The following is a 23971-nucleotide window of genomic DNA, read 5'->3' as shown; positions in this document are numbered from 1 at the left end:
CAACGTTTCATTTGAATGTATTTAAACCATAATTTTATCAAATTTGTAATAAAAACAATTTATAAAAAGGATGATTCTTTTGACGAAACAGCCAAACATCGATAAGTAATCGAAAATTCTATGTATTTAATCTGTGGATAGTCTAAGCGATGTGTAGGTTAGTCTGTGTAAAAATTACGCGTGTGTTTACCGCGAATCTTTATATTATGGACCAGTGGCGTAGCTTACCTTAAAGGGGCCCTGTATCAAAGTTAGTTGGGGCGCCCAATAGACGAGTGACAAATCTCGAAAATCTCTTGTTTTTTTTTCAGGAAGCACCAAATTAAATAAGTATAAATTTTACTGATTTTTGCTTTTACACTTAAGGGATCTCTTATCAATGATACGGCTGATACGAAGGTAGCTACGTCCCTGGTATGGGCACAGAGTATATTTAATGGTGTTAAATGTTTCGATGTGCGAGTTTACCTCGTCTCCCTCAAAAAACGACAGTCATTTTTTGTTGGTGATTTTGGGTGCGAAACAGGTCCATAGTCTAAATAGTCAATAATTGTTTTAAGTCGTTAGGTCAAGAAAAAAATATTAAAATTGTCATCAATTTAAAAATATTAAAGAGTCAAAAAATCCCTGAAAATACCCCTAAAAATTTCAGACCCCTAAAAAATCCCATTTCTCTTATTTACCCCCTAAATCTGGGGAAAAACCCCTAAGTTGGGAGCCCTGATTAAGTACCTATTTCTGAACTTTCGCTGTCAGTGTCAAGTGGTGTCAAGTGTCACGTCACACTCGTAAAGTGACAAGTCAGTTTGAAGTTCGAACTTGAATTGAAAATCATTTGTCGTCTGTGTTGAAAATCTTCAAGGACGTTTTGGAAAATACCGTTGCTTCTGCACGTTTTTGAAAACGTTAATTATTCGTATAAGTACAAGGAAAAATTTATCCTATGTGAAGGTGCAGAAAATTCGAATTTGTATAATTATTATTTTTAACTTTAAGTTATTATCATAAGTATTTTAACTTTTGTTAATGGGATTTGAACCCTATTACAACGCAATTACTTGAAAATTGAAATTTTAAACACTAAAAACTTAAGATTATGAAATCACTTTGATAAACAAACCATGCAAGACCGTGGATAACTTAAATAAGTTATCATATTTATTGTTATTGTTGCGTAAGATATTGTTATTAGGGCATTTATTAATTTTCGCTAATAGTCAACAAGTTATAAGATACGGCTCGATCTTTGACATTGATGCAAGATACCAATTTGTGAAATGTATACTACCCGCGCAGTATCCTAATGAAATCGGCATTTTGTCAGCATATTATAACAAGTTGATTAGAACTTTTGACCATGTGCATATTAAGATTTTTTACACGTGAGGCTTTTAGTGCCCATAGAACTAATGAAATACTTGCAAAATTAAAACTTGTTGATAACAACGTGCAAGAATTGTCGACTGAGGTGTGCTACCATGTGGAGCTTGCTGAAGGTTGTGATTATCTTAATATCAACCAAATAAAGATACTGCAGTGGTTGTTGAGCTCACCACTTCAACCTCATGCTTTGAGGAATGAATCTATGTACAAGTTCATAGGTGATGATCAAATAATTATAGAAATTGGCCCTAGGTAAGTCAATTAACTTAATGAAATAATTTTAATTATCTTTTAAAGTAGCCTTAATTTATGATTGTCAAAATAAGTAATCTGACTCTAACCGCTAGTTTTCATCCAATTTTGAAAGTATCCAGAATGCAAACTAATCACACAATACCTATAGTTGATAGATCAATATCAATTTTATAGTCATATTTACTTGTATTACTGAAATATTAATATTTTTCAGTTTACAGACATGTAACTCTAGTAAGCACCATATTTTCAGTTCCAGGGTCATATTGCAACATACCAAACTCTACAGCTATTATCTCAAACAGGGATATGTTTTAATAGACTGTGCACCTATATATATTGTGTTAGAGCGGACCCTTTATTTGGCACACGCTATACCTATTTCATGTATTTTATGAGAATTTTAACAATGTTAAAAAAATTGCAATGGTTTTAAACTGGTACAGGATTTGTGCAAACTTTAGTGTATGTGAAAAGGAAAACTTTATTATAAAACTTTTTTATGTTAATGCCAGCTGAGGCATTGTACATTTTTAACTATTTTATACTATTATTTGAATAGTAGAACATAACATTTATAACTGTTAAACTATAATTGTCATTATTTGTTGAAGTTAAGTTGAAACCTTATTAACAAAACAACTAATCATAAGCCGACAAGACCTTGGAAGCTAATAATAGTCTGATAGTAACAAATTTTATACTATGTTGTGTCTAGACATATTGCTAACTCTTGCTAACATATAATTATTGTTTAAGTGAGTTTAGTAATGTAGGTAAAAAGTAGAATTTTTAGTGACAGAGAGAGTGGGTAATATTACTGCTATTCTAGCCAAGCATAATTACTGTATTCAGCATAATTATAGGCACACTAGGCTGAACACCTATGACTCAAGTTTACAGGTGCGGGGCAAAGACTTGTAGGGTATATTCCTTGCATGCCCTGCAAAGTTAGGGAGTAGAAAAACCATAGAGCACAGTTATAGATAATGGTTTTCCTACATTTCAAATCTACTTGTAACAAAACCTCAAACCATACCACAAAATTGGTTTGGTAATGTTCATTACCGCATGGGTAAACCAAGCTACTATTTTTTTTTTAAATTTTTAAATAATTTCATAGAATTGGCTACAAAAATTCAGGCTTCCACAAAAGATACGAAATCTAGGAGGTCACACAGAGACTAAATCTAGGAAGCCACCCTGATAAAAAATCAAGGAGACTAAGCCCTTAATTCTTTTATTTCTTTTATCATGGTTGTAGAAAAGTATTGTATGCCACTGCACATAATTAGCCATTGTAGTGCTTCTCCTGTATTGTGAAATTTGGCTTCGCCTCATTGCACAAAAAACACTCATGCTACAGTGGCCATCATTACTTGTGTGTCAATGGCATAAATGACTATTTGCACTGAACATCACCTAGGTTATCTGCTTGCTCTGTCAATTATTACTTACTATTAAGAAAGCTTAATTATTTTATTGACAAAATAATTTGGATTGAAAGATTTAGCTTTAAAGTTTACAATTTAAACATATTTACTCTCCATCTATGTATTTGTAATTGTTAATCTAATTTAAGTGGATAGTCTTGATTTTGAACTCATCTTCAAACTTCAATTTCAGATTTAACTTCTCAACAGCGGATTCAAGTAATTCAGTGCAAATCTGTGAAAGTGTTGGCCTACATGATGTTGTGCGTCTTGAAGTCTCTACAAGATATCTTGTCACATTCAATCAACCTAAGAGTGTTAGTAGGCAACTTTTTGATGAACTGGCTGCACCATTGCATGATAGGATGACACAGACTATATACACTACGGAGAATCTCCCCCGAAAGAGTTTCAATGAGGGCTTACCTAAGGATTTGGAGCCATGGTTTGTAGTACCATTACAGAAAGAAGGGATCAAAGCTATGGAACGAGTTAATAATAAACTTGGTAAGAATTACAGAAATTAAAAAATAGAATTGTTTTTTTTTATCTTGTTTGTTAGTATGGACTACAACTAACAATGCAAGTTAAAAAAAAAGCTTATGAAATATTTGCTTGTAATTTTAGGTTTGGCGTTTGACGCCTGGGACATGCAGTTTTATATGGATTTGTTTGTAAATAAGCTAAAAAGGGACCCTACCAGTGTAGAGCTATTTGATCTAGCACAGAGTAATAGTGAACACTCAAGGCATTGGTTTTTCAAGGTAATTATATTTTCATATAATTTAACTATTTTTAGTAAGCTACTATGCCTTATTGGAGGGGATTGGCAACTTAGAACCTTATTTTTGACCAGTGTAGAGGTCCCACTGGTCAAAATGAGAATTTAGGACTATACAACAACAAACTTTCAGCTTTACTATGTTATTGTACCTGTAGACTAGTATTGGTTTGTTTATTGATAAGTAAAATTAATTATTGTTTTAGGGTAAAATAATATTAGATGGCAAAGATATTGATGAATCACTAATTGATATGGTTGCTTCAACACAAAAGAACTCCAACAATAACAATGTCATAAAATTTGGCGACAACAGCAGGTAAGATGTTACAATATTATGTACTACAAGCGGACCCAGACAAGCTTCGCTTTGACTAATGTGCGCTTCTTCCCTACCCTTCCCTACTTCCACGCTACCTACCCCTACCCTTTTTTTTCAGCTGGTGGGAGACATCGGCCGTGGCTAGTTACCACCCTACCGGCAAAGACGTACCGCATAGCGATTTAGCGTTCCGGTACGATGTCCTCATCCGGTACATGTCCGATTTTCATCCTCCTTCTAACAAGTTAACCCGCTTCCATCTTAGACTGCATCATCACTTACCATCAGGTGAGATTATAGTCAAGGGCTAACTTGTAAAGAATAAATAAATAAAAAAAACCCTACCGTTACCCTACACCTACCATACCCTACCCCTACTCTACCTCTACCCTACCCTACCCCTACCTTTGCTTCCTACCTTGAAAACTGCAAAAAGATCATACCCGCAGTATATACATTTCTTAATTTGTATGTTGCGAATATATATTTTTGTGTTTTGCATGCATTCATCGATTTCTGGCACACAACAATAATGGTGAGATAAATTACATCTATCAAAATACAAATATTTTATTTTATGAAGTACATGAGTGTCAATTGAGGCACTAGGTTTGTATCAGTGCCTCAATCGGCACATATACTAATTATATAATATCTATGTCACCATCTCACTTATGTATTAACAAGAAAGTTTACAAACTATAGATGTAGAAAAACCCCATAAGAAGTGAATTTAAAAAAATCAGTTCTTAGCAGATGCATATCTCAAATTTAATTTCATTTTTTTATTGGCTGTGTTGATATTTGCACTTAATAAAAATTTATTATAACTCTTTTTACAGCGCAATAATAGGATTCGAACACACCAAAATAAGGCCTAGTGATGTGAAAGTACCATCTCCTATGAAACAAGAAGTGACACAGTCAGATATAATATTCACAGCGGAGACTCACAACATGCCCACAGCTGTGGCTCCGTTCAGTGGTGCCACCACTGGCACGGGGGGTCGTATCAGAGATGTCCAGGGGGTAGGTAGAGGTGGACATACTGTTGCTGGTACGGCTGGATATAGCGTTGGAAATCTATTGGTTCCAGGTATTACATTGTTTATTTCCTGAGCGACAGAACTTTATTCCTGCATTGTTTTGTACAAAAGAGTTTTTTAATGGAAAATTGTAATGACATCTCAGAGAGTTAGGTATAAAAATAGAATTAGAAATATATGCAAGGACAAAATTTAAGTTAATTATTTATGCTAAAATAACCATTTTTAATAGCCCATATCAGACACAAGCCTCTTTATTACCTTGTAAGAAATGTTCTGATATATATATATCAGCCTACTTTTTAAATGGACCATTTGCAGGTCTCTTGCTTTGTAGGAGATATAGATGTAATAAGTAACCTAAATGGCGGAACCAATATTGATGGAATTTTTTGAATTCTCATTTTTTTTTTTAAATAAAACAAACCAATATTTGGACAGAATAACTAGATTCTTCTCGCTAATTAAATTTACTTGAGCATATTTAAACAATACATATATCACTATTTAGCTCCAAAGTAAGCATATAGCCTGTGTTATGGGTACAAAGACAGATGATTTACAAGTATATACCACAGATGAATACTTATATAATATATAAATACACCCAGACACTAGAAAATAATTATCCAGTTGTGGGAATCAAACCCACAGCTGAAAGATACAAAAAGCAGGGTCACTACCCACTACGCCATGTGGCTGTTTGCTAGAGCCTCAAAATACAGAAAAGCTAGAGCATATAAGTTTCAAACACATTTTGGTGATGCTGTATTTTTTTCTTAGGATATGATCTACCCTGGGAAGACAAGAGTTGGAAGTACCCCAATAATTTTGCAAATCCACTTCAGATCATAATTGATGCCAGTAACGGCGCTTCTGATTATGGTAATAAATTCGGAGAGCCCCTAATTTCAGGTATGTTAGTATTTTCATTAATTTAGAAAGTAAAAAACAAAGAAAAAAAAATTAAAATCAATTTTTATTTTTACTTTATTTATTGAGATTGTTATTGTAGTTTATACAACATTTTTTAAATAATCATCCTGTGGACGTCCACTGTTGTACAATGGCCTCTTGTAAGGATTTCCAAACACTTGGGGCACCCACATTCAGCAATTCCCTGTTACTCTCTTGATGTCATTGGTCCACCTAATGGAAGTCAACTGACACTGCTTTTCAGAACCTTCGGACTCCAATGTACATCTGACTATGTGGGTATGAACTTATATATATAATAAGTAAACAAAATGTTACAGGATTTGTACAATCGTATGGTTTGAACAATGGTGATAACATAAGGGAGGAGTTTGTGAAACCTATTATGTTCAGCGGAGGAATTGGATACATGCCTCACTCAATGATCAAAAAGAACAAGCCAAGCAAAGGTATACTCATGTTTTATTAGTTCCACCCTACCATAGGAGTATAGGAATAAAAGGAGTAGTAGTAGTAGTAGTAGTAGTAGTTAGTAGTAGTACTGCCTGTGATTGCACACGCACTTCTTCATTTTTAACCGGCTTCAAAAAAGAGGAGATTCTCAATTTGATCGGTATTTTTTTATGTATGTACACCGATTACTCGAAGACGCCTGGACCCATTACAAAAATTCTTTTTTGTTTTATACTCCCCATTTGGTCCCATTGCCTTCGCGTCAAGATCTGATGATGAAAACCTGGAGAAATTGAGAAATCTTCTTTCAAAAATCATATAAGTGCCTAGTGCTTTCGTAAAATTTTCCATTTAGTACTTTTCTTTTACCTGCTGATCAGTATGAAGGCGGTGTTAACTTCATACTGATCAGCAGGTATAACATATTATGATGTTAGTTTCGTTTTTTAGTTACCGGCTACGTTTTTAGGTTTTGAAGTCAGTTGTATTTTTTTAAAGTTTGATTGGCCGCCGTGGCCGAAAAAAATCGGTCGGGAGCATATTAGCAGTAGTTGTAGTAGTAGTAGTAGTATTTGCAATTAGACTATTTATCAAATTAAATAAATTATAATTATTATAATGTAGTTCAAACTGTCTTCAACTTAAGTTAAAGGCAAGTGAATAGACATGACAGCCTCAATAGCGCAACGGTAAAAGCGGTCAAAATCATCACCGAGGGGTGGTGGTTCGATCCCCGCTCCGTTGGTCTATTGTCGTACCCACTCCTAGCACAGTCTTTCCGACTAGTAGAAAAAGATATGACAAATATTCTTTAAAAAAAAGTTAGTCCTATTCCATCCTAGGCATCATCATTGCTTTCTATCAGGCATGATTGTAGTCAAGCGCAATCCTAACAACCTTGAAAAAACAAGAAACCATTTAGGAAACTAAATAGTTCAGCTAGGTTATTATGTAACTCGGTGTACCATTCAAGTAATCAGTCACTACATCGTTTTTCATCGTATTTTCGTTTTTGCAATCATCTAACTTTGTGTTTTCAATGAAAAGACTCAATAATCGACATTTTACGTAAAGTAACATTAGTCTTGTAGTGGTAGTAGCAGGTAATAACGTTATTTTAACGAAAAAGTGGTATTTACGTAATTTTGTTGAAATATTCATTTTAGACGATTGTTAAAAAAAAACATCATTGCCACTTGATGTAAAATGGCGTAGTCAAGGTAATTTCGTGGAAATAACTATATTAATGATCATATAAACGAAAATACGACGAAAATCGATGTAGTGGCTCATTGTTTGAGTGGTACACTGAGATACATAATAAGGCAACAACACAACAAATAAGTGTGTTGTAGGAATGCTGCTGGTGAAGATAGGCGGGCCCGTGTATCGAATCGGCGTAGGCGGCGGTGCGGCGTCTTCAGTGGCCGTACAAGGTGGCGATGCTAGAGACCACGCCCTCGACTTCGGTGCCGTCCAGAGAGGTAATGTGAAATTAATTATTTACTAGCAGACGCCCTGTGGTTTCACTCGAATAATTCTCGTTCTCGTGGGTTTCAGGGATAAAATATATGACAATCATAAATAACGGCCTTTGTATTGGTTAAAAGAAAATTGTAAATTGTAAAGTGGCAAGAATACTGCAATTGGCCCAAATATTTTCTATAATAAGCCATTCACTTGGCCCAAATATTTTCTATAATAAACCACTCACTTGGCCCAAATATTATCTATAATAGGCCACTCAATAGTTCCACTGTTAAAGGGTTGGACTCCGCGCCCGTTGGACTATTGTACCCATTTCAAATAGTCTTTACGACTAATAGGAGGGAAAGAGTAATATTGGTCATATTTAAAAATAATATTAGTATGATTAAGGTTGAGTAATACTATAAACATATTTTTTCCTAAAATACTATAACATATCTTTTCCTAAAGGTGACGCAGAAATGGGAAATCGTCTTAACAGAGTTGTCAGAGGATGCTTAGAAGCTGACGTCAATCCTATTGAATGTAAGTGCAATTTTCTATTCTTTTACTTAGTGCCAGAAAGATTTCTTTTTTTTTTGTTTAGCATTGCTGAGCTGTGACAAATAAGATTAAGAGAATGACAATAATCTTTGATTTCTAGCTATACATGACCAAGGCGCTGGTGGCAATGGGAACGTGTTGAAGGAGCTTGTGGAACCAGAAGGGGCTGTGGTGTTCACCGAGGAGTTCCAGTTGGGAGACCCCACCATCACTACCCTGGAGTTGTGGGGCGCAGAGTACCAGGAGAATGACGCACTGCTCTGTACTAAGGCTAATAAGAATATTCTAGAAGGTATAAATGCAGCATTTCAAGTGTTTTTGCAACTTCTTGTTTATTTCTCTGTGTTTATTTTTTATATAATTAAGAGCTTTTTTATGTAGACAGAGAAAGTAACAGACGTATATAGCATCCGACGCTTTCCCAAAAAAGAACAACTTTCGTAGACATAGTAAAGAAACTAGACAAGGCGAGTCAATAAAAAAAACAAAAATTTCTTTGCTGAAAATTTATTAGTAGGGAAAGCTCAGTATTACATAACCAAGACCTCGTGATGTGGAAACTACATAAACCTAACCACTGCAACGATGTGGAATGCTCTTCCAGCTTCAGTTTTCCCACCACCTACAATATCTTCAAGTCAAAAATAGGCATTTTCTAGATGCATTCCACTATAGGCTGCACCATGGCGTGATTGCAGCTAAGAGCTTGCAAATACAAAAAAAAAAACGAGACAGTTAACTAAAATTCAGGCGGCCAACCGTCCCGTATTCTGCGGGACCGTCCCGTATTCTGCGGGGTCGCTTTGAAATAATTAGTAAAATAGACCCGTAAAACGTTGGATGCGTCCCGCATGTCCCGCATTTTCTACCACACGACACACACATACACAACACCCACACGCACGCACGAACATTAGCGTTGCATCTATACGCGTTGCGCGTTCAAATTTGTGTGATATACAAAGGCATTTGACTTTTGTACCTAAGTTTTATGTTTTTATGTAATTTTGGTAGGTATCATATGCCGACTAAACTTTACCAACCCTATCTATCCACAAAAAGTTCTTAGTTAACTAAAATACTTAATGAATTTAAGGAATAAGGTATAAATATCTTAACGTTTGGTGCAATTTGCAGAAATATGTCGTCGAGAGAGATGCCCCGTATCATTCGTAGGTGAAGTTACCGGAGACGGGTGTATGAGTCTGGTGGAGGACAAGTACAAAGAAAGTTACCTGGACAGTGCTGGCAGGCTGCGAACCGAGCTTAAATGCAACTTACCGTATAACTTACATTTGGAAGCAGTCCTAGGTATTATTTATCTTTATTTATCATCACCATCGCAATTAACCACACATCTATATTATTTTACTATTTTTTTTTTGATGTGTTTGTTACTGCCAGAAGAAGGTTCTTATGACAGAAAAAAATTAAAAAGGCGTTGGGGTAGGGGTAGTTGAAAGTTTACATCGTCCAGTTGAATTTAGTCACAAAGTGTCTTGAAACCATGACTTGGGTTTAGCTATACTTATACCAATCAAATTCATCCAAAACTTGTTTAAAAAACTTAAATAGGAAGCAATCTACTCGTAAAAGAAGCGCGATTAGTAGGTGCATTGCACAAATATTTAAGGCACACTTATTTGGATTTGGCTTACTTTAGCAAGATAAAAATATTAGACCGTATCTGAAATATTTCTGTTAATTTCAGGCAATTTTTTTTCGTCTGAATTTGGTACTTCATAATATTACGGTCTAGCCTAAATATGTGACTAATTAGTAATTTAACTTTAACCTAAACTTATAATATATTATTATTATACTAGGACGTGTCTAATAATCTTAGTCTTTCACAAACTACTTTAGGTCACTTTGTTCACGTGATCTTCTATATTTTAGGTAACATGCCGCGGAAGACTTTCGATCTGAGACAAGCCAAACGTACTAAACTTCCTCTCGCCCTACCTGCCGATATTACTGTGGAGAAAGCACTCGATCGAGTCTTAAGACTCGTCAATGTTGCCAGCAAGAGATATTTAACAAACAAGGTATGTACAATTTACTTCAAGATTAAGGGACGGTTTCACTATTATCTGATAAGTATCGGATAGGATAATCCTAAGTTTTGTCAGTTCACTTTGTCTAATGACAAAGATAAAACATGTGACTAAGCTATCCGACATTTATCAGAATGTGGTGAAACCGGCCCTTAATCTTAATCATAGGGCCAAACCTCCCTCATTATAGGAGAGGAGATATGGAGCTTAGAGACCTTCTAAGCTGTTCCAATCTGTCTGTCCAATCAATCTGTTGGCGGATTAGGGCGATAATGATTGTTAAAGTCAAAGAATAGAATATTCATTATCAGATGATAATCACCCCGACCGACGTACTCTCTGAGTGTGACACTGTGTAGTTTTAGTACTGCACAACTTCATTGTTATATTAAAAACTTTTTCTTGGCTTATTTAAAAATGGTTGACGTGGTAGCATACAAGTAGGTAGGTAACATACAATTCACAACACTATTAGTTAGTGAAATTAGTTGCGAAGTTCCCTAACTCTCGGCTGACAAATCTTACTGTTTTCTTAAACTAAAGAAAAACTCAGAATGACTCAGAACTCGAAAACAAAATCTCGTGATACGTTATACACATGCTATCCATTAGACCAACGAGGTAGTTAATTTATAACATGTGGTGCTGGGAACCGCTAGATGCTGGCGGCTTGAGACCCTTATATATGTCCAGCAGTGGACATCCATCAGCTGTTAATGATGATGATGATGAGTGTTGGTTATCTTGCAGGTCGACCGTTGTGTCACCGGTCTGGTAGCCCAGCAACAGTGCGTGGGACCTCTGCACACCCCACTCGCTGATTTCGCCATCATCGCTCTGTCGTACCACGAGCTCGTGGGGTCCGCTACGTCCATTGGCACTCAGAACATCAAGGGTCTGTTAAACCCTGCAGCGGGAGCGAGGTTGTCCCTTGGCGAAGCTCTTACTAATTTGGTAAATATTCATCTACTTATGTACCTATAAAAAATAAAGGTGATTAGTGAAAGCGCTACAATGGGGTGGTGGGATTCCTTATTTTTTATTAAAAGAATTAGATTTTATCAGAATAATCAGAAACGTAAAACAGAACATTACTGGTTATCGTTACCCTCTAAATTTGTATCTCCGCTATATTTTAAATAATCATTTTATTTATTAGTATGACTTTCATCATTGTTAGTCAATGAAGTTTGCCCAGTTTTAACATTTCGGAATCATTGTATCAAGTAAATTTTAATATCCCAAGGTATTCGCGGGTATAAGTGAGTTAGAAGACGTGAAATGCTCCGGGAATTGGATGTGGCCAGGAAAGACAGGTGCAGAAGGAGCTTCACTGGTTGTGGCGTGCGACGCTCTTTGTGTGGCCATGAGGGAGTTGGGCGTGGCCATCGATGGCGGGAAAGACTCACTCTCTATGTGCGCTAGTGTAGAAGGAAAACCAGGTAAGAAACAGTATGTTGCTAGGAAAGACTGGCGCGGAAGAAACTTCACTAGTCGTGGCACATGATGCGCTGTGTTAAGCTATTAAATAATTGGGCGTGGCCATTAATGGAGGGAAACACTTAATTTTGTAAACTAGTGTTGAACAAAAACCAGGAGTTTTTTTATAAGTTTTTTTCCGATCGAGTAAGTAACGTAATCTACTTAATGGGAACTCAGCGGCGTCACGGGGGGTTTTTATCGCCGCCTCGCCTGATGGGGCCTGAAGGCAGAAGCAGAAGAGATGGGCAAAACTATTCTCTAAGGACGTTTCCTCTGAGACTCTGACCTCACATATCAGGGGGCCAACGTCCGGGTGACGTCACATATCAGGGGGCCTCGTCTTTACTGGCGAACACGCTGTGTATCATCTATTTTTGTTGCCTGGCAAGCGATGTCAGTCTTTGTCATCGTCAAGATCATAAAGGACGTTTTTCGGGCGTCTATACCTAAAATCGGCGTTGGAATCGGGGGTGTAGTTGCAAGCCTCAACAACATAGTTTTTGATCGTGTATTTGCTGTAATTTGCTTAATGGACTGCAGGAGCGTTACGTTGGATATAAATGAGAGCTGAAGCTTGCTCTCATGTCAACCTCAAAGTCTGTCAACTTCAGACATATATATTGAGCCTCATGTGTGATGTGTGATTTCAAACACAAATCCTTCGGAATTGAGATGTCCTACTCTCAAAACACATTGAAGGATATAATATTTTCTGTACAGTTCAATCACCGGGAACGTTGGTAGTATCTACGTATGCGCCTTGTCCTGACATCACCGTGAAAGTGGAACCTACACTCCTCGTCGAAGGCGCAGCATTGATCCACGTTCCAGTTACTCCGGGAAAATACAGGTATCTAGTTAATACTACAAATGAATCGCTGATTGCAGAAGAGGGCATTAGTCACCAATCATACGAAAAATGCAATTGGAAAAAACGAGGAAATGGCACGAACCTTTATGCCCTTTCTTTGCAATCTGTGGAAATAGTTTGTTTCTCAAGACTTCAATATTATATGGACCTTTTCTTGACGGAACACAAAAATTATGTGTAGGGAACATTTCATAAAACTTGCATGGATTTTTTCATGTAACTAGACTTAATGCCCTTTCTGCAATTTGCGATAAAAATGTTTCGAGTCCTTTGGAAGCGATAATAGCTATCAAATATGAAATTTGTTCACGACGTCCGGACAAAGCCAAAAAGACGTACCGCCAAGCGATTTCGCGTTTCGGTACGATGTCGTGTAGAAACCGATAGAGGTGTGGATTTTCATCCTACGCCTAACAAGTTAGCCCGCTTCCATCTTAGATTGCATCATCACTTACATCAGATGAGATTGTAATCAAGGGCTAACTTGTAAAGAATAAAAAAAGAAAATGTTGTACCTAGTAAGTAGTTTTATGTTTAGAACAAATCACATAACTGTCTGGTGACAACATAAAGACAAGCCGCGTAACTCTGTCATAGCCTGCCCAGTAGAGGGATGCGGAAACTTTAAAATGGTCACAAATAGGCCAAATATCGATTATAAACTGTCTATATTTGGAAAACAAATTCTAATAATTTTAAAAGGAGAATGGCGAGGTTGCATGCATTTTGGAACTAGCAGATAGAAATAGCATACATAATGAAAACCCATTAATAATAGTTGTTAATCGTGATTAAACTAAAAAAAAAGCAAATGGTAACCAATTTTGAAAAGCAGGGAGAAAAAAAGCTATACCTTAAAATTAGATGGTACACTATCTATGCATACGAATAAATGTGAATTTTATACTGAAAAACACCGCCGCTGACATACAACTGCGTGGTTGCTTTATAAATACGACAAGGCGTTTCGGTCTCACGCAACAAGTAGAACAATTTTACTATGCTAAGTATAGAAGTAATCTTGATTAACGTTCTGTAAAATCTCAATATGTTTTATAAAAGTGTCTTCTAAAATAATAGTTTTATTGTATGTATGTGTACGACACCTCTGAGTGTGACTCCCACTTTCGCCATCCTCCTTTTACGACATTGTTTGAAGAATTCATGTTAACTTTGTCTTCCAGGCTTGGCGGTTCGGCACTGGCACAATGTTACAAACAGTTGGGAGATAGTCCGCCAGATCTGGATGACCCTAAAGTGTTGAAATCTCTCTTCAAGGTCACACAGAAACTCTTGAAAGGTACTTTGATGGTGATTTTTTACGCTTTAACTGAAACCTTAATAATTCACTATTATTTTTCAATGATAAGATATTTTGTAGCCTGACTAAAAATATAAAATAATCTGCATTCTTAGCCATTGGTCATAGTTTGTACTTATGTATAATTAGTTTCATTTTCCTGTAACCTGGCATAATTAAAATACATTTTAACTGAACCTATTACATTTAATAAAACTTTAATGATTTTTTTATGAAATCTGATAATTAATTTTACCTAAAATGGTAAATCTACCCTATAACCACACACCGTCCAGTTTATAATGCCTTAAGTAGTGTAAAAAATATCCATAAAATCATAATCATGTTTTACTCACTGCCTACTACCCATGTCAAACTTTATCGTTGTAGCTGACATAATATTTTAATACTGTATTACTAATAACCTTTTTAGAAAAGAAATTACTCTCTGGCCACGATATCAGCGAAGGAGGTTTTATAACAACGGTATTAGAAATGGGTATTAGTGGTATACGTGGTCTGGAACTGGATATACGAGTTGAAGATGACGTATCCGCTATAGAAGCGCTGCTCAACGAAGAGCTGGGCGTTGTCATAGAAGTGGCACAAAGTGACTTGGAGTATGTCCTAAATGAGTATAACAAACAAGGCGTCAAGGCTAAACTTGTTGGCAAAACTGGCGCGTATGGCATGGATTCTAAGGTAAAGTTATATCTTAGTTATTATGTTTATTTATCTGATCCAGGATTCTAACAAAGGACCTCGAGTTCCGAAGCTACACAGGCTAAGACACAACTACACTGGACTAAAGAGGCAGATTTATTTATTTATTATTCTACGAAATACTTATTAAAATTAAGCCTAACCAAACAACACAAACCACAGTCGATTTGTGTTGCATTATGATAACACTGATATATGTATAATTAACAGACGCCTGCGTGCGACTTGATCCGCGTGAAATTTGATGTAAATTTTCAACCCCTATTTCACCCTCTTGTATGTATATCGTCGCATGTATTCTATTAATGTATGTTATATGTATTATAATGTGATATTAATTAAATTAAATGATATTAATAATTAGTCTACTAATAATTTTACAAAAATATAAGTAATACAAAACCCGCGATGCGTCGGCTAGTATGAAGGTATGATGACAAGATTCATTCTCATCGCCCAACTTTTAAACATTACTGAATGTATTTGAACACAAAAATTCATTTTTATTAAATTGCTCATCGTAATATAATTTATGGGTGAACTTCTCATGATTTTTTTGTATTGCTATTTTTTCATTTATTTAGTTTTTTTTTTATTGTAGGTTGTCGTGAAGGTGAATGGGGAATTAGTATTGAATACAAAATTGATAAACGTGTACAGAATGTGGGAAGAAACCAGCTACCAATTGGAATGTCTGCAAGCTAACTCTGATTGTATCAAGCAAGAGTGGAACGGTATTTTATTACATTTTATATTGCAATATAGTAAAAAAATATCAATATTTGGGAGGAAAAAGAACCATCTTCAAATAATCTATTTAAATAATAAACTGTCCATCTGAATCAATTATTTTAGAAAAAAAATACTTAAAAACATTTTAAGTAATTTTTAACATTGTGAACATCAAACTTTTAGTATAGACTCCAGAGATAGATCCTTACTGTACTATTCTGGTATTTACTAAAATTAATAGCAGTAGCTAGACAAACATGTTAAAAACCTGGTAATCATTTCACACCTCAATACAAATTCGATAAGTGCACAATATGTCGGATATTCTGTTCATACGTGTCAAAAATATAAAATATCTAATAACATATTTTTATAATAAAAAAACGGTTTCAAACCGTGTAGAAAAAACATCGTGAGGAAACCTGCATACCAGAGAATTTTCTTAATTCACTGCGTGTGTGAAGTCTGCCAATCCGCATTGGGCCAGTGTGGTGGACTATTCGCCTAACCCCTCTCATTCTGAGAGGAGACTCGCGCTCAACAGTGGGCAGAATATGGGTTGATAATTATTTTTTATAAAGATTATTTAATTTAAAATAAAAATAGTAGATCAATTTTAAAATAAAAAATTTAGTAATATTCGAAGGCTAATTTACACCAAAATGTAACACAATAGAGTTACTTTTAAAAATTATACACTGGTTTAGAAAATAATTACTTTTTTAATTCCTGGACGTTTAAAATTTTCAGACGATGTGCTCTTTTCAAAATAGCATATTCAATTGAATTTAACTCAGTCTTGATTGATCTATTATAGCAATACTTCACAGTTTATAAAATTTTTCATTTATTTATAACTATCAATGTTTATTTAATTATCATTGTTTATGATTAATGTTTCATTGCTCTATCAAGTGTCCTTTATTTTATATTATAAGATTTATTGTATTTTCATTTTGTTCAGGTCTCGCAAATAGAAAAGGAGCTACAAATAACGTCACATTCGACCCTTCGGTTGGTGTTGTGAAAACTAAGTCCGTCAAAGTGGCTGTAGTTAGAGAAGAAGGTAAGGTATTGTCTGCCTCCGTGCGTCCTTACAAGACGGAGGTCCTGGATACGATGGGCCGATTAAGGTTATCTTAATTGGTCTAGCTGGCTCGGCCGTGGCTAGTTACCACTCTACCCGCAAAGACGTACCGCCAAGCGATTTAGCATTCTGGTACGATGTCATCTAGAAGCCGCGTGAATTTTCATCCTTCTCCTAACAAGTTAGCCTGTTTCTATCTTAGATTGCATCAAGGGCTAACTTGTAAATAATTAAAAAAAAAACATGAAAAAAATCATGATTTTTTTTCAATCGAGTAGAACAATAATGAACAATTTAAGATCTTTTTCAAAAAAGTATCAACTTGTAAACATAATAGATGTTTACCGGCAGAAGTAAGCATGGCATTAGTTTACCGGACTAAGTCATAAGTACAATTTTCTTAACAAGATACCTGATCGTTTTATACTTCTAGGTATAAACGGCGACCGCGAAATGATCGCTTCCCTGATGATGGCGAACTTCGAGGTGTATGACGTCACCATGAGTGATCTACAAGCGAAGAAGATCACACTCGACGCCTTCCAGGGACTGATATTCCCCGGCGGTTTCAGCTACGCTGGTATGCATTTGAATAAATATTTTAACGTATTTTTCAAGGTTCCCCAACCAAAGAAATAAAACAGGCCCCAAAAATCCTCTGTGCATAGTCCAAAGTATTTTTAAGGTTCCATAGTCATATAAATAAAACGGGCCCAATAAGACCCTCTATTGCCACGTACAACGGTCAATCACATGGCCAAGTGCGGAAACGGCCCAGAAAGGAGAAGAACAAGAAGACCCTTGTCCCAATGTCAGCAAATATACTCGAGTGGGGTTTCAAATGAAAGCGCACTGACAGAGAATATTAATGACTTGATCGAGAGTGTAATTAAAAATTTCATCACCTTCGGGGGGTTTTCAAATTTTTTACTTTAAATTTTTTTTAACTAAAAATAGCTATGTGCGAGAGGATTACCAGCTAACTATCTTTGTAACTTGCTTAAAGACCTTGGCCTTTAGAACTGCAGCTAGTTCTATATTAGAACGGGTATCCAAAGCTGATCTTAGGATCTTACCAAATTAGGCTAGGTAGGGAGAACAACACGAGTAGAGGAGGAGAATGTTAATCGATTGTCAAGGAATCCCTTAACCCTACATCCTGTAGTCACAAGTCCAGGACTCTGCTCGGAGTTTATCTCACTACCACGCGATGGACCCGGCACCTGCACGGTGAATCCATGAAATGCTAAGATATTCGTCTCTCTCTTTTGTAGATTATTGGAATAAACATTGTCACTTGGTAGTCGTTATCAGGCAAAGGTAACGCAATGATTGAAGTTTGTACCTTACAGACACTCTCGGCTCAGCTAAAGGTTGGGCCGCCGGTATTCTGTTCTCTGAGTCACTGAGCACGCAGTTCGCCAACTTCAAGGCTAGAAGTGACACATTCTCACTGGGTGTGTGCAACGGATGCCAGCTGATGGCGCTGCTGGGCTGGGTCGATGCAGAGGAGACCAGACAAGTGATGAAGACCCAGATATTCCTCGACCACAATCAGTCGGAAAGGTTCGTGATTGATGAGCCTTTTTCCTGGATTTAGATTTTTTAATCTTCCCAGGGAAAATGCTATGTTTTCTTAGTTGTGCACTTTGGGCCTCTGTGAAAGAAGTCAATTTTAGTTCAGGTTTTAGAACCAGAACTAAAATTGACAGCGCCTTACACAAATGACAATAAGTGTTCATTTACACGAGCGGCGAAGTCTCGGCGGCAGGCGACGGCGGTCGCGCACTGCAGTCGATTGCCGTTGGCTGCCGCCGAGACGTCGCTGACTGGAGTCGGCGACCGCCGTCGACTGCCGCCGAACAGTGTTACATATTTACAATGCAAAACATTCATTTATTTTTTAAATTATATAATAAAACATAAATAATGAAAAAAATTGGCATATCTCCTAAATCACAAGAAATTAAATTAATTGAAATAAAGTAGCACAGTATGCTTCGGCTTCCGATTAAAACCTCTGATGTAAAAGTGTCGGAGCCGAAGTTGGAACCGTAGGTGTAATAATAATCGGAAGTTCCGACTTAACGGAACCGGAATCGAAGCTCCGTAACATGCCTGGAATCAACTACCCTTTTAAGTAGTCTATTAAATCATCATCATCATCATCATATCAGCCGATAGACGTCCACTGCAGGACATAGGCCTTTTGTAGGGACTTCCAACCATCACGATACTGAGCCACCTGCATCCAGCAAATCCCTGCGACTCGCTTGATGTCCGTCCATCGGCTCTTCGAACTATGTGCCTATTAAATAAATAATCTTAAATAAACAGATTCGAATGCCGATGGTCAGCAGTGAAGATCAACGAGCGCAGTACCGAGGACGTTTGGTTCCGCGGCATGGGCGGCAGCGTGCTCGGCGTGTGGGTGGCTCACGGGGAGGGGCGGTTCACCGTCTCCGACCACCACATACTGGGGAAGCTGCGCGCGAACGGACAGGTCGCCATGCAGTACGTGGACGACGATGGAGCGCCCACGGAGATATATCCCATGAATCCTAATGGTAGCCCAGGTTAGTAACACTCTATAGTAGTGGTATGATTAAAATCTATGTTCCTTATCTGAACAGCTAAACTGTGTGTGTGTGTCCTTCCAGCAGATGCCTGTCATCTACAATCTAAATACTTAAAATAGTCTAATATTGATGCCTATTCATCATCATTAGTTCACACTTTTATTTAAAAGGTCTTAAATAGCTCATTTTCGTTCTACTATATTGAATTTTTTTTTATATTTTTTTGAGATGTGATTACATGAAATTTTTAGTTGTTAAATTATTATGTTTTTGACAATACGAGCTAAAACGCCTGTCGACCATGATGGTCTATATTTCAACTGTTTCATGACGTCACTATAACAAATCCCTTACAAACAGAGCGCTTGACCAAAATATTAGTTAATAATTACTTTGACATTTAGTACATCAAATAACACTGTGACGTCACAAAATGGACGACAGCATTTTTGACGGTTGGAAAATTTAAGAAAAATACATGATTTTTAATTAAAGTTTTTTATGAAATCCTTAACTTTTATTAATTAATATCGATATATTTCGGACCCTTATTCCATGTAATCTTGTTTAAATTAAATTTGATATGAGTATTATCACCTTAAATCATTTGAATGGTCTTCTATTGTACTTGTATTGTTAGGTCTCTTTTCGCAACTTTACAATATAAATAGCGCGCTATGAGAATGGGATGGAACCTTGTCAAAGTAAAATTAAACTGACAAGGTACCATCCCATTCTCATTGCCCGCAGATTGTAATCTTTTTTCTATCATATATATCATTGTTCACAGATGGTCTGGCCGGTGTGCGGTCGCGGGACGGGCGTCACATCGCCATGATGCCGCACCCCGAGCGCTGCGTGCTGCGCTGGCAGTGCCCCGCCCCCGCCCCGCATGCCGCCCCCTCCAACAACGCCTCGCCCTGGATGAGACTGTTCCAGAACGCCTACGTCTGGGCATCACAGCAATAAACATTACAACTTTTATAATTAAATTAATTATTATAAAAATTGCTTGCAAAAAAGAGTAGAAATTAATAGGGGCGCCACTATCAAATGGGCAAAACAGATACGAGAAACGTAAATGTAACCATCACAGACAAAATAATCACGAAAACACTTATTAAAGCTTCAAAAACATGTAAATATAACATGTAATATAAAAATACTTTAGAGCCCAACATTTACAGTACTCAAAAATAATACAAACCTGTTATCTCAGATGTTCTTCAGTAAACATTGTCCAAATCTGACAACATTTTGGCTTTGATTTTGAATTATGAGCATGGCTCATATTTAATGATTATAAAGTATGAAATGTGATTTCACTTAAACATGCTATGAAATGTTATTTATGATTCTCAAGAACTTCTGACATTCCAACTTTTATTAAAATATCGAATTATACTGCAATCTCGCACAAGAATATATTTGTTGTTATATATAAATTATGTATAATAAGAATAGCAAGAATTTATAAGTTTTTATTAAAACAAAATTTTATTTTTATAAACAAAATACAAATTTTTATTAAAACAAAATAGTTATGCATGCATTTTTTTATTGAAAAATATTAATGGAATAAATATTTACAAATAAAATTTAACAAATGCCTTGATAATTGTAATCATTGTTAAAGTTATGTTTTTACATAATTATTTTAAATAATTACCTAGTTAAGTTTCTTAAAATAAATTGTTGTTAATGAAAATTGTTTTCATTATCTATACTTATAATAAATCTGTAAAGAGGTCAATTCCATACATGAAATATAATTCCAAAACAACTATCAGGGGGTGATTAGCGATTGACACTGATGCCAAAAATTTTCGTCTATCAATCACAATAGGAGCAGAACAGTGAAGGGAAATGTTGGGAAAATGTTTGTGGGAGAAGTTACTCTATTTTTTTTAGGCTTCCATTGTGTGTGCAGCCTTCTATGCCAGCCATGGGTAGGGTAGGGGTAGGGTAAGGGTAGTTGTAAGTGTACATTGACTTTCACACGGACAACGTTGCGGGTGTCCACTAGTAACAAAATATAATTGCTTTATATATTATAGGTTCATGACCATAACTTCTTGAATAGACCTACTCAAATCCTTTCTGCGTGATTTCTCCAAAGCTTCGCATAAAGCATTATACCACCTTTGCTTATCACAGCGTTCAAAGTACATGTCTAACATTTCCTTTGCCTTTTCATTGAGTTTTTGATGTTTTGAGTCAATATCTTCTATTGTAATTTCTCGTATTTTGAGATTTCTGGCCAGGGCACGCCAATATTGGCCAATTTCCTCTACAATAATATCCTTCATTCTCTGAGTTTTGTCTAAAGGTATTGAAAACTGATTGTTTACACTTGTTTGCTTAGTGTCCTTAAATGTCACCGGTGAACTGTTTTCAAGAGCTGTAAATGAAAGTTTAATTGTAAACTTGCAAATTTAATATTTTCTACTAAGTATTCATATTTTAAACGCATTGTATGCATGCATAGACGTGCATCTATATTCTAAACTAATATTATAATGATGAAAGTTTGTTTGGTTAGATGAAAAATCTTTCAATGTTGGATAATTATAGTCTGGCAAGTTTGTTGATAACATGATACCGACAGGGTGAAAGGCTGCGCGGGTGTGAAATCGTGCGTACGCGGAAGTGACATGCATTAGTTGTTTTTCATTCATCACTACACGCCCCCCGGCCCGTGCTATATCGGGAATGTTATGAACGAAGTTGCCAAGTTATAGTTGAGTAAGTATACCCAACTTGGTGGATCAACAATATCAATAGTTACAGGCATTGGATGCAGGTGGTCAAAAATCATGAAGCCCTTAAAAAAGGCCTACATTCAACAGTGGACATTGATTGGCTGATAATGATTATGATGATAGGCTATTTAAGCAATATATTTATTATATATGCGCGTACAAATGGAGGGCAAAGTAATAAAACAGCATATAAAAAATAGTTAGGGCCTTAAATTAACTAAAATGGTACAGAGACTACCCTAAGCTTAAATATGTGGCAAATAGTATCATAAAATGACATTAAAACTTACCATAGTAATTTATAAATTCTCTTTGAACATGATTCATTTCGTACTCAGATATTCTACGTAAAAGATCATTGTTATTTAGATTTCGAGCAATTTCTTTTAGAGGTCCAATATTGTCTTCGGAAAGAACATCTCTGATTTCCAAAATTTTGAGTAATTTACCTATAGTATTAATCTGTTCGAATCTACGTTCAGAATCAATATCGTCTTTATAATACACTTTTAGTTTATGCAGCAAATGACGATGGTTTTCACTTTTTCCGAGATTATTTATGACCTCTTCTTTTAACTGTGTGTATTCTGATTTGGTCATTTTATAAATTAACCTTAGAAATGCTTTTCAATGAAATGTTTTCAATTTTATAAACAAAAACAATTATTATTTGAAACAAATTCAAAAGTTGAGAATTGAAATGATTACTCACAAAATTAAGTGACGTTTCATGTTATTTTGACAGTTGCAATTGGCAGTGGCCGTGCAGTGGCACTGGAGACTTGACAGCTTACAAATAACGTTTCAATCCACGACAAAAACACGCGGTTAAATGTTAATTTATTCTGATTAGTTATAAAAATGTATGTTAGTTACTTCGATAATTTAAGATTGAAATATATAAGTCGCTATTTATTTTCTAACTATTTATTTTCTTCTGGATTAGTTTTCGCCAATAACTTTATTTTAACTTATAAATTAATATTATTAATTTAACCTGAGTGAAAAGAAACGTTGTTATATTATATTTAATAGGGACTTTACCGTTCAATGTACCGGCTTCCCGCATATTGAATTTTTAATTTTCCGAGGAAGCCCGGAACCTTAATAATAAATGTTTGACTTTTGTTTGGCATGGCATGGCAGTTTGGTGAGTTTGGCACTTGTCGCCATAGATGTAATAAAAAGTCCGGATACTGTCTCCTGAATTAAAAAAGTGACGCACCCCAATGACGCCTCTGCTCGGAGTTTTTCTCTCTACCACGCGATGGACCCGGCACCTGCGCTGTGAATCCATGGAATGCAAATAACTTGCGAATTTATTACTTTTTTCTAAAAGTCTGTACTTGATTTTTCAAGTTATGTTCATGGTATGGTAGCTAATTAGTAAATTGAGAATCATTTTATTTGGGTTAAAAACGGTTTTTTTAAGAATATTTGCCATATTATTTATTAAATATGACCAATATTCCCATTTCTCTCCAACTAGTCGGGAAAGCCTGTACATACTAGGAATGGGTACGACAATAGACCAACGTGGCGGGGATCGAACCACCACCCCTCGGTGATGGATCCCACCGCTCTTACCATTGAGCTATTAAATCTATGAATGAAAGATTAGACTGATATTGTCGCGAACGAAGTCGCGGGCATCCGTTAGTATTAAACAGAAGTATCTAAAATTGTACTAGATATCTTTAAGCATAACACCATTCGGAGGTTTATACACCTACTTACT

General features: G+C 36.0%; 2 protein-coding genes across 2 annotated transcripts; one reads left to right on the top strand and one right to left on the bottom strand.

Annotated features, from left to right (window-relative positions):
• The first annotated feature begins 829 nt into the window (after positions 1-829).
• On the top strand, positions 830-21021 carry LOC112046650 (phosphoribosylformylglycinamidine synthase). Its single transcript, XM_024083395.2, has 23 exons — positions 830-1635; positions 3265-3578; positions 3699-3835; positions 4059-4171; positions 5017-5270; positions 6004-6135; positions 6477-6605; positions 7965-8093; positions 8548-8622; positions 8741-8932; positions 9778-9951; positions 10540-10688; positions 11448-11651; positions 11944-12139; positions 12900-13029; positions 14235-14350; positions 14784-15052; positions 15675-15807; positions 16770-16871; positions 17326-17472; positions 18245-18458; positions 19230-19468; positions 20262-21021. Exons 1-23 carry the CDS (start codon positions 1358-1360, stop codon positions 20438-20440), a joined length of 4005 nt encoding a protein of 1334 aa, XP_023939163.2. The 5' UTR covers positions 830-1357; the 3' UTR covers positions 20441-21021.
• On the bottom strand, positions 21013-22988 carry LOC112057681 (uncharacterized). The gene is made up of 2 exons (XM_024098188.2): positions 22524-22988; positions 21013-21872 (listed from the first exon to the last, which is right to left on the bottom strand). The coding sequence occupies exons 1-2, from the start codon at positions 22831-22833 to the stop codon at positions 21523-21525; spliced, it is 660 nt and encodes a 219-aa protein (XP_023953956.1). The 5' UTR covers positions 22834-22988; the 3' UTR covers positions 21013-21522.
• Positions 22989-23971: the final 983 nt, after the last annotated feature.

This window comes from Bicyclus anynana, chromosome 7 (genome assembly GCF_947172395.1).
Source record: "Bicyclus anynana chromosome 7, ilBicAnyn1.1, whole genome shotgun sequence".
NCBI lineage: Eukaryota > Metazoa > Arthropoda > Insecta > Lepidoptera > Nymphalidae > Bicyclus > Bicyclus anynana.
Note: the sequence above shows the minus strand (reverse complement) of the source record. Positions and strands in the feature narration are given on the sequence as shown.